Raw genomic sequence first — 12,256 nt, 5'->3', positions numbered from 1 at the left:
CTTGATGTTGCAGAAAAAAGACCATATATTTTTTTAACCGATTTCCAAACTCTAAATGGGTGAATTTTGGCGAATTAAATGCCTTTCTATTATTCGCTCTCGGAGCGATGACGTCACAACGTGACGTCACATCGGGAAGCAATCCGCCATTTTCTCACTTTCGTCGGTGTGTTGTCGGAGGGTGTAACAACACGAACAGGGACGACGGATTCAAGTTGCACCAGTGGCCCAAAGATGCGAAAGTGGCAAGAAATTGGACGAAATTTGTTCAAAATATGAGGCTGTGGGGAAAGCCGACGAAATGGTCGGTCGTTTGTTCCGCACACTTTACCGACGAAAGCTATGCTACGACAGAGATGGCAAGAATGTGTGGATATCCTGCGACACTCAAAGCAGATGCTGACATCAACTCCAAAACTGGACAGATCAGCTTTCAGGAAAAGAGAGCGGATGAGGGTATGTCTACAGAATATATTAATTGATGAAAACTTTATTCATTACTCGCGGTTTTACGTAAATTATTATACATAAACTGTGTTTACCAGTAATTTAGCTTAAAACATTTATTTTTTTCAATCATTCGAGTACATTCGGGTAGTCTTGTGTAATGCAGTATTTTGTGTCTATTTAGGTATGGTTAACCTGAGTGCTATGTTCTTAGCGCGCCTGAAATGGGCTGTCTGCACTCTCAAAGTGCATGTTGTTGCCAAATGTATTTCATATGCTGTAAACCTAGTTCATAGTTGTTAGTTTCCTTTAATGCCAAACAAACACATACCAATCGTTGGTTAGAAGGCGATCGCCGAATTCGTCCTCGCTTTCTCCCGTGTCGCTGGCTGTCGTGTCGTTTTCGTCGGTTTCGCTTGCATACGGTTCAAACCGATATGGCTCAATAGCTTCAGTTTCTTCTTCAATTTTGTTTTCGCTACCTGCCTCCACACTACAACCATCCGTTTCAATACATGCGTAATCTGTTGAATCGCTTAAGCCGCTGAAATCCGAGTCTGAATCCGAGCTAATGTCGCTTTCCCTTGCTGTTCTATCCGCCATGTTTGTTTGTATTGGCATCACTGTGTGACGTCACAGGAAAAAGGACGGGTGTATATAACGCTGGTTAAAATCAGGCACTTTGAAGCTTTTTTTAGGGATATTGCGTGATGGGTAAAATTTTGAAAAAAACTTTGAAAAATAAAATAAGCCACTGGGAACTGATTTTTAATGGTTTTAACCATTCTGAAATTGTGATAATGTTCCCCTTTAAGGAGTTTTGTGATTTCAGCACCAGAGAGCTAGTGACAGTGTGTGTGTGTGTGTGCGTGTGCGTGTGCGTGTGTGTGTGTGTGTGTGTGTCAGCAAGATAGCTGCATAAGGAGGACAGTTAAGGTTGTTGTTGTTGTTTTGACTTTGTTATAAAATAGAAAGTTAATACATCACTCCCTTGTTATAATTTTTTATATACAGTATAGTATATCGCTTTATATTGTGTTCAAAGTGTACGAATCATTACCAAAATACGGACTGAAACACATTATTCATGTTTACTTTGTTTCTTAAGAAGAAATTTGCTTCAATGTACAAACTTTTTTTTTATTTACAAACCCTGATCAAGAGCCAATGGTCGTAATGGTCACCAACCTGGGCTTTCTTATTGACAGTGATTTTAAATTGGCACAGTGGTGAAAGCCAGCTTTTTTTTTTATTTACGTCAGCTGGCCAAGGTTAACAACCTTCTTTCTAGGCAACAGTTAGAGACAGTAATCCATGCCTTTATCGCATCTCGGCTGGATTACTGTAACTCTTTGTATTTTGGAATTAGTCAGTCCTCCCTCTCACGTCTGCAGCTGGTCCAAAATGACCAGCTGCCCGACTTTTAACAAACACAAGAAAAAGAGAGCACATTACTCCTGTTTTAGCCTCCCTCCACTGGCTGCCTGTGTCTTTTTAGAGTCCATTTTAAAATTATCTTACTCGTTTTAAAATCCTAACGTGGTCTTGCCCCACCGTACCTCTCTGAGCTGCTCCATCTATATGCCCCCACCCGGTCCCTCAGGTCAGCTGATCAGCTGATCCTGGAGGTACCCAAAACAAAGCGCAAGCTCAGAGGGGACAGAGCCTTCTCTGTTGCGGGTCCCAAACTCTGGAACGATCTCCCTCTCCATGTGAGACAGGCCCCTTCTTTGGCTACTTTTAAGACCCTTCTTAAAACCCATTTTTATTCACTGGCTTTTAACCCAGCATGAGACTTTAAACTGTTTTTAGTTTTTAACTTTTAAACTGTTTTTTATCTAACAAACTGTTCTTAGGGTAATTTATATTTGCTTTTTAAATGTGTATTGTTATTTCTGTTTTAAATGTTATTTTTTAGTATGTCCTTTGCCTCTATTTATTTGTGGTGTACAGCCCTTTGTTTTTCAACTGTGCTTATTTTTAAAGGGCTTTATAAATAAAGTTGGTATGGTAAATTGGGGTCTACTAGATTGGCTTACCTTGTTGGGGTTCGAACCGGTGACGCCGATGGGGTTAAGTAGGTCTTCCAGGCCATGTGGGACAGGCCATAGGTTGAGTGCCATTTTCCCTGCCACTAATGTGTGAGTGTAGTCAAACAGGTTGATGTTGCCCCAGGCCAGGGGGCAATGCTCCTACGAGGAAATGACAGTAAGATAATGCATAGGAAAATTATTATAAAAACACAAATAGCATTGTACAAACCCCGTTTCCATATGAGATGGGAAATTGTGTTAGATGTAAATATAAACGGAATACAATGATTTGCAAATCATTTTCAACCCATATTCAGTTGAATATGCTACAAAGACAACATATTTGATGTTCAAACTGATAAACATTTTTTTTTTTTTGCAAATAATCATTAACTTTAGAATTTGATGCCAGCAACACGTGACAAAGAAGTTGGGAAAGGTGGCAATAAATACTGATAAAGTTGAGGAATGCTCATCAAACACTTATTTGGAACATCCCACAGGTGAGCTGGCAAATTGGGAACAGGTGGGTGCCATGATTGGGTATAAAAGTAGATTCCATGAAATGCTCAGTCATTCACAAACAAGGATGGGGCGAGGGTCACCACTTTGTCAATAAATGCGTGAGCAAATTGTTGAACAGTTTAAGAAAAACCTTTCTCAACCAGCTATTGCAAGGAATTTAGGGATTTCACCATCTACGGTCCGTAATATCATCAAAGGGTTCAGAGAATCTGGGGAAATCACTGCACGTAAGCAGCTAAGCCTGTGACCTTCGATCCCTCAGGCTGTACTGCATCAACAAGAGACATCAGTGTGTAAAGGATATCACCACATGGGCTCAGGAACACTTCAGAAACCCACTGTCAGTAACTACAGTTGGTCGCTACATATGTAAATGCAAGTTAAAACTCTCCTATGCAAGGCGAAAACCGTTTATCAACAACACCCAGAAATGCTGTCGGCTTCGCTGGGCCTGAGCTCATCTAAGATGGACTGATACAAAGTGGAAAAGTGTTCTGTGGTCTGACGAGTCCACATTTCAAATTGTTTTTGGAAACTGTGGACGTCGTGTCCTCCGGACCAAAGAGGAAAAGAACCATCCGGATTGTTATAGGCGCAAAGTTGAAAAGCCAGCATCTGTGATGGTATGGGGGTGTATTAGTGCCCAAGACATGGGTAACTTACACATCTGTGAAGGCGCCATTAATGCTGAAAGGTATATACAGGTTTTGGAGCAACATATGTTGCCATCCAAGCAACGTTACCATGGACGCCCCTGCTTATTTCAGCAAGACAATGCCAAGCCACGTGTTACATCAACGTGGCTTCATAGTAAAAGAGTGGCCTGCCTGTAGTCCAGACCTGTCTCCCATTGAAAATGTGTGGCGCATTATGAAGCCTAAAATAGCACAACGGAGACCCCCGGACTGTTGAACAACTTAAGCTGTACATCAAGCAAGAATGGGAAAGAATTCCACCTGAGAAGCTTAAAAAATGTGTCTTCTCAGTTCCCAAACGTTTACTGAGTGTTGTTAAAAGGAAAGGCCAGTGGTGAACATGCCCTTTCCCAACTATGTTGGCGTGTTGCAGCCATGAAATTCTAAGTTAATTATTATTTGCAAAAAAAAAAAGTTTATGAGTTTGAACATCAAATATCTTGTCTTTGTAGTGCATTCAATTGAATATGGGTTGAAAAGGATTTGCAAATCATTGTATTCCGTTTATATTTACATCTAACACAATTTCCCAACTCGTATGGAAACGGGGTTTGTATAAAGCCCCCATAACAAGAACTAAAACTTCCACTACTGTTTACTTATTGTATACACAAAGGATTTTCATGAAAATGCTGACAATTTATTACAGACAGCAGTCAGTGTGTACAGTAGACACATTAGTTCCTCTTCTGCTAGTTTTCTTAGTAAACGATCTAGTAGTATAATTGAATGAGAATGATGCGATTTATGTAGATGGAGCCATCACAATCCAATTGTGAAAGCAAAAGCCAGATCAGAGTGAACCGTTCCCAACAGTAGCTTTGGCTGGATGAAGCCAAGTAACAAGCGTCATTTCTGCTCACCTCTTTTGCTCCCTTCCTTCCTTTGACAGAGCAGATGGAGAGGCAGAGGCGGGCAGCACGGGGGATGTCTGGAATGAACATGTCGTAGTTGAGCCACTCATTCCACCTGGAATCAACACAGAAGGCATGTTAAAAATGTTTAAATAATAAGCCAGGTCACATTGTTTTATAAAAAGAACAATCATATAATTATTGTGAACTACCTGGGATTCGAACAAGGCACGCGCTGGGTGTTGACATTGTCACACAACTGCTCTCCACCGTGGTATATCCCAGTCCTCACGTAGATCTAAAGCCGCAGCAAACAAACATTGCATACGTTAATGACCTCCATCCATGCCAGCCTATGTCAACAATTAAGTACACTATTGACCTGAACATAAGACTTCATATTATGATGCCTTTTTGAGCTCTTATTACATTTTTTGTTGGTTTCAATAATAGTACAAAAAAACGAGCCGCTGAACTTGGCTTACGTATTTTACAGAGAACGCAAAGTGCTACCAAACAACGGAAGAGTGTCTCTCAGCTGTCTTCTTAGCACTGTAATCCATACTTGCCAACCCTCCCGAATTTTCCGGGAGACTCCCGAAATTCAGCGCCTCTCCCGAAAACCTCCCGGGACAAATATTCTCCCGAAAATCTCCCGATTTTCAGCCGGAGCTGGAAGCTACGCCCCCTCCAGCTCCATGCGGACCTGAGTGAGGACAGCCTTTTTTCATGACAGGAGGACAACAGGGTGACAAGAACTAAATCATCCAGACTAGAGATAAATTGTATTATTATGTTTATCTTACCTAAAAATAAATATATTTATTAATTTAAAAAAAAATAAAATAAATACATGTTTACTTTATTTTGCTAAAAACATCAAAATTAATTTTATTTTTATTTGTATTTTTTCCTGACTCCTTATTACATCCAGCCATAGAATTATACATTAAAATAAACAGATTTGAAATAATTTATTTTAAATTATCATAATAATTCATTTAAAATTACCATATTTAATTATTAAAATAATTGCTTGTTTATCAACAACTTTAGCATTTTATTCATTACATTTTGAAACTCTCAGAAGCCAAGTTATGTTGTATTCCTTAATATTTATTCATGCAAGTTTGAAGTATCAATTATCTAAACACAGTTTTGTTTGCATATTTTCAGGATGTAGATATCTATATATCTATATATAAATATATATATATATATGTATGAAATACTTGACTTGGTGAATTCTAGCTGTCAATATACCCCTCCCCTCTTAACCACGCCCCCCACCCCCCACCCCCCACCCCTCACCTTCCGAAATCGGAGGTCTCAAGGTTGGCAAGTATGCTGTAACCAGTCACGACTCACGGATGACGCAAGAAACACTTTCTGTCTTCCACTTTTAACGCGTACCATGTGGGATTTCAGGGAATTCAGTACAGTTCTGTACCTATCCAAAGGCTCCGTGCTAAAAAGTCACAACATGAATACAGTCATTTGTTTATCGCTGTTAATTGGTTCTGGACATGACCTGGATAAACACATTTTCACTAAGTAGGAATCATTAATGATCTATCGAATATTTTCACAGCAAGAGCGAAAAGAAACCTAAATACGTTTAACATTATGAAAGCCCTCTAAACATGAAATAACACCCTTGAGTCACTGTTTTAATCCAATATAATAATGCTCCCTGAGGCTGAGCCAATCAGTGGCCACAATACTCAATAGCCCAATCTAATTGGTTTAGTCTCATCTTTTGGCCAGTTAAAGTTAAAGTTAAAGTACCAATGATTGTCACACACACACTAGGTGTGGTGAAATGTGTCCTCTGCATTTGACCCATCCCCTTGATCACGCCCTGGGAGGTGAGGGGAGCAGTGGGCAGCAGCGGTGCCGCGCCCGGGAATCATTTTTGGTGATTTCACCCCCAATTCCAACCCTTGATGCTGAGTGCCAAGCAGGGAGGTAATGGGTCCCATTTTTATAGTCTTTGGTATGACTCGGCCGGGGTTTGAACTCACAACCTACCGATCTCAGGGTGGACACTGTAGTATTGAGAGTTTAGTTTTGTTCGCCACTTATAAGCCTGAAAATGCTTGTACAATATACCGTATTTTTCGGAGTATAAGTCGCAGTTTTTTTCATCGTTTGGCCGGGCTCCAGTGCGATTTATATATGTTTTTTTCCATCTTTATTATGCATTTTCGGCAGGTGCGACTTATACTCCGAAAAATACGGTATATGCATCAAGTGTTTATTCAAGGCTAAGGCAAAATATCGAGATATATATCGTGTATCGTGACTAGGGATGATACTCGAAACCGGTTTTCCCGGTTGTTCGATAAGAAAAGAACCGAGTCCTCAGACTCGAATCCCTTTTTGAGAACCGGTACCCGTTATCGAGACCACTATAGTAAAGAAAAAGAGTTGGTTCTTTATTCGAATCCCTGGGAACGAATCCCGTCCCGACCAGAAATGCCCCGTGGGACAGCACAAGAAATGACGTCACGTAGCTCAGTCATTAGGCGCAGATTCGGGAAAGCAGGAAAAACAATGGACCGGAAAAAGCGCTCCAAGGTGTAATAAAGTTCAAAACAAAAAGGTATAATCCAATGAATAACTTTACTGAGAGATTTGAGCAGGGTACAAACACATGACGAACACTTTTACGACCAACCGGAAACATAGCAACCAGGCTAGCAACGCACCTCCTTTACGGCAGCTGTCGCAACGTTCTTAAAGCAACCGCAGCCCATACATATACATACAACATAAATCTCCCTTTTTTAACTTACGTTTTTCTTTCCTTGTAAACAAAACAAAATCACACTGTATATGTGTTGTCTGTCTAATTATAAATAATGCAGACAAGACGTGTTGGCTGAGTTCTTGACGTTTACTTTCACAGCGTGCTCATAACCTCATTCTTAGCTGCCGGGTGACGACATGCAACAACACTTTTCGGGGCTACCGCGCATGCTCGTCACTCCCGTTGCATGCTGGGTAGTGTAGTTGTTATATTCCCTAGCCTAGCTCATAACATCACATCTTTCCCCCTATAAAGAAATAATGTTAACTTAAAGTCTATTTCTTTTTTTAGCTTTAACTTTTCATTTTTTAGCATTGTAACCACATTTGCAAACAACTTTTCTCTTCATAGAATTTTCTTTCAATAAAGAAATAAAGTGCAAAAATGTCAAAGCATCATAACAAACAGTTATGTTCCAATAGCAGCAGAAGTGCACTTTTTGGAGAGCTGTATTATTTTCAGTTTTGTGCCCAAGGGACTGATTTTATTTAACACTATATTATTATTTATACACCTATAGTAATCAGAGAGACAGGTTGTTTTTGTGTTACTGTATATATTTGTTTTTCTGAAAAGTCCCACTTAATATACTTTGGTTAACAACAGTCAATATTCATTTATTTTATTTTATTTTTTTAGGGGGGTAACAGTCAATATTTATTTATTAGATTTCATTTTTTTCTTATATAATAAAAGTGAGCTTTTGTTAAACCAAATATTGTGTGTTTTTTTCCATATACAACAACCTATCTGGACTCGATAAGAGAATCGATAAGGAATCGGTTCGATAAGAGGATTCGATAATAGGCTCGAACTCGATAATTTCTTATCAAACATCATCCCTAATCGTGACATGGCCTAATAATATCGAGATATTAATAAAAGGCCATATCGCCCAGCCCTACCTACAACCAACATTTGTAAAGCGCATTCAGAGGTAGATAAAACTGCTGGATGCTGACCACTCAGAATCTTGTGAAGTTGATAAAACCTACATCAGGAAGTTGTCTACAGCCACAGATGTCAATGCCAAATGTTTTTTGGACCCAAGGCTAAGTGGAGAACTTGCTGTTAGTTCCTTTGTAGCCCATTCGCGCTGCAGCTATAAGAGACTGTATGGTTAAATAAATAGAGGCATTAATTTGAGCGTAATTATGTAAATAACATCAATAATCTAGGGCTATGTCTACACCAATACTGATATTTTCAAAAACACTTGAGTTTTTTTCTAAATCGTATTCTCTGGCAGGCAGAGTGTTGGTGTTAAGAGGCGTAATTACTAGGGGTGTAACGGTACGTGTATTTGTATTGAACCGTTTCGGTACGGGGGTTCCGGTTCGGTTCGGAGGTGTACCGAACGAGTTTCCACACAGACATATTAAGTAGCGTAACGTACGTTGTGTAAACAATGCACACCGAGGCACAACACACGGCATGCTAGCAGCTAACGGGCTAGGATAGACTGACCATACGTCCTCTTTTCACCGGACATGTCCTCTTTTGCAGGGCTGTCCGGACGGAGTTTCTTAAATGCCTTTCTTAAATGAGTTAGGGTTGCGTGTATTTTCAATGTACGTTCAGGGTTAAGAAGGGGTTAAAAACAAAACAAATTGTGCGTGCAGCAGCATTGGTGAGGGAGGGGCAGAGACAGAGAGAGCGAGAGAGTTATGATAAACGCGCATGCGTCGCCAGGCTCTGCTTTTTATCCATAGATTTATCAGATTTAATTTTTTATTATCTATAACAGGGGTGTCAAAAGTGTGCCCCGCAGGCCATTTGCGGCCCACAGCTAATATTTTAAAGGCCCACGGCACATTCTAAAAATACTATTAAATTAAAAACAAAAACATAACAAAATTGAAATAAAAAAGCTTAAAGGTATTATTATTATTATAAGGATTATTCCTACATTGTCGATACAAATTATTGTTACAGTGTAATAATTATTGTTACCTGTGGTAATGCCACTATGATACAACATCTGTATTATAATCCTTGAACAAAGTAAGAGTGAAACTCATGTGAATAATCACTGAGCACTGGGGGTGGGATTAAATAAATTATCTTCTTCCCACTCCCTTTCAGGCAAAACTGGACAATCATGCATTACATACTTTACATTACTTTTTGCACTATATTCATTTATATTATTATGTGTTGTCAACTTTGTACTTTTTTGTGTCATTGCCTGAAATAAATAAATAAATGAAAAAAAAATGAAAATGTAATTTAGAAAAAGTTGCAATGTGACTAATAAAACAAAGCTGTTTTTTTTCCCTTTCAAACTGTCATTGCTCAAAACATAATATTAAATCAAAATCAATGTTATTATGAATTATTGACCTATCCAAGGTTCTGATTACTTCATATCAAATATTCCACTAAGAAAAATATTTTTGGTGGAAGATTTTGCAAATTTGGTAAATAAATAACCAAAAATATTATATTTTGTTGTTTTCTTACTGTACCGAAAATGAACCGAACCGCAACCTCTAAACCGAGGTACGTACTGAACCGAAATTTTTGTGTACCGTTACACCCCTAGTAATTACAATGCATTCCGTCACCTAGCAGTTAGCACCAAATCAATGTACCGTATTTGTGGTGGGCTGCCACATAATAGGATCATGGCCATCAGTTTGTTTTATAAAGAAGTGTTGTCCTATATTCAGGTCAATACCGTAAAATTATCTACCTGAAAACTATACCTAGCATACCAACAAAACTTCAAATAAGAGGTGTCTAAGTTATCTGCTGCATTTATAGTATACCTTGTCTATGTCTCTGATATTGACATTGACGTAAGTGGCACAGAGCACTCTGATCCTCAGTTTTCCGTTGATGGTCCATAAAGACTTGGTGGCTGTTTCTCCGTTCATGTAGGGCGTCGCTGTGGATATTCTCCTTGCGTACGACGGCATGGTGAAATTGTCACTCGGCAGTTGGGAGTACAAGCTGTCCTTCGCCATCAGCATCAAGTTGGGCATTCGCCCCAACATGATGCAACTGCGAACATACTGTGGACAGACAATGTGACATTTATTGAACAAAAAACTTGCAACATCAGACATAATTATAATTTTTCATCTCATTCTGCCAACATTTGCAGACTTTCAGACGTCCCAGGTTTCATCCAATCTTAACCTCTGGTATCAAAATGTGCGGCTCAGCCAGGAATCGAGGGCAACCATATTTTGAATTTTGCAAATATTCCAGATTACCAGGAATTCCAGGTTTTCGTGGACATTTTTCCCATTGAAAATGAACGGGCCGATTTTCATACTGGCACCTAATTCATATCATCTAGGACATGGGTGTCAAACTCCAATACAGAGTGGGCCAAAATTTAAAACTGAACAAAGCCGCGGGCCAAGGTTGAACAAATTAACCTTATTGATAGGGACCCAAACAAGTTTTGCATTGAATATTGAACAAGCAAGGCTTATATAACTTTATAGTGACATGCAAAATCGAGTTAATAATAATAATAATAATAATTAAAAAATATCAATGGCATACCAAATACAATTTAAATAAAAATGTAATGCCTCTTTTCTATTTGCAGCCTTCTGAGGTAAATATCAACATTAACTTTTTCCACAGGCTAATACATTTGAAAATAAAATAATGAATAAACCAACCATTCTGGACTTTAAACTGCTCAGTTTGCAACACACTGATCTAATCTGATGTGCCCAAGCCTGGCATCTTTTCTTGGATGCGTGTTAGTTAATGTCGGGGCTCAGGCTTTGAGCTGAGGCAACCTTCATTATCGAACGAAGGGGTTCATCAGTCATTATATCTCGTATTCCATCGTCTTGGGGGCGTGCCTTACAGTCACTGCTTTTAGCGTCCTCTACGAGCTGTCATGTCCGCTTTTCATCCCTTCTAACAACGTGCCGGCCCAGTCACAAGATATGAGCGGCTTCTGTACGCACACATAAGCGAATGCCTTGCATACTTGATCAACAGTATAAGCAACTTTAACATTGTTGGAAATATACACCACACTGTAAGTCCACACCAAACAAGAATGACAAACACATTTTGGGAGAACATCCGCACAGAAACACAACATAAACACAACAGAACAAATACCCAGAACCCTTTGCAGCACTAACTCTTCCGGGACGCTACAAAATACACCCCCCGCTACCACCAAACGCCCCCACCCACACACACACACACCTTGTAGCGTCCCGGAAGAGTTAGTGCTGCAAAGGGTTCTGGGTATTTGTTCTGTTGTGTTTATGTTGTGTTACAGTGCGGATGTTCTCCCGAAATGTGTTTGTCATTCTTGTTTGGTGTGGATTCACAGTGTGGCGTATATTTCTAACAATATTAAAGTTTTTTATACGCACCCTCAGTGTAACCTGTATCGCTGAAGATCAAGTACGCGTTGCATTTACTTCTGTGTGCGTGCCACAGCCGCACATATTATACGACTGGGCCAGCACTTGTTGGACTGGACGAAAAGGGGACGTGACAATTTTCAGGAGGGGCATTGAAATTTGGGAGTCCCCTGGGAGGGCTGGCAAGTATGAGAATTAGCGGTGAATGCGGTGTACCGCGGCACCGCCGCTGTATATAATCGGCGGGCCAGGTCTAGTTTTAATTTGATATTGCCTCAAGGGCCAAGTGAAATTACACATTTGGCCCGCGGGCCAGAGTTTGACACCCATGATCTAGGACAATTGTGATGTTATCTATATTTAGAAAAATTCTGTTTTCCCCAAATCCCCAAATTTGGGCTTCTCTTGCTATATTTTTCAACCCATTCCAACCATTCTACCATTAAAACATTCCACTTAGTTGGGACATCAAACATACCTTTTTTTCATATACATTCCTGGTTTTGCCAAAATTGTAGGAATTTCGAAATACTAATTC

At 39.6% G+C, this 12,256-nt stretch overlaps 1 protein-coding gene across 1 annotated transcript in view; it reads right to left on the bottom strand.

The window, feature by feature from the left end:
- Nucleotides 1–12,256, bottom strand: part of LOC133575896 (phosphatidylinositol 4,5-bisphosphate 3-kinase catalytic subunit alpha isoform) — a 119,091-nt gene that overhangs the window by 52,334 nt on the left and 54,501 nt on the right. Inside the window, exons 5-8 of the mRNA XM_061928802.1 lie at nucleotides 10,138–10,383; nucleotides 4,767–4,852; nucleotides 4,564–4,669; nucleotides 2,487–2,639 (exon numbers count right to left, since the gene is read on the bottom strand). Coding sequence (XP_061784786.1) covers nucleotides 2,487–2,639; nucleotides 4,564–4,669; nucleotides 4,767–4,852; nucleotides 10,138–10,383 — 591 coding nt within the window. The remainder of the gene's footprint in view (nucleotides 1–2,486; nucleotides 2,640–4,563; nucleotides 4,670–4,766; nucleotides 4,853–10,137; nucleotides 10,384–12,256) is intronic.

This window comes from Nerophis lumbriciformis, linkage group LG33 (assembly GCF_033978685.3).
Source record: "Nerophis lumbriciformis linkage group LG33, RoL_Nlum_v2.1, whole genome shotgun sequence".
NCBI lineage: Eukaryota > Metazoa > Chordata > Actinopteri > Syngnathiformes > Syngnathidae > Nerophis > Nerophis lumbriciformis.
The sequence above is the reverse complement of the archived record's forward strand: the minus strand, read 5'-3'. Positions and strand labels throughout refer to the sequence as shown.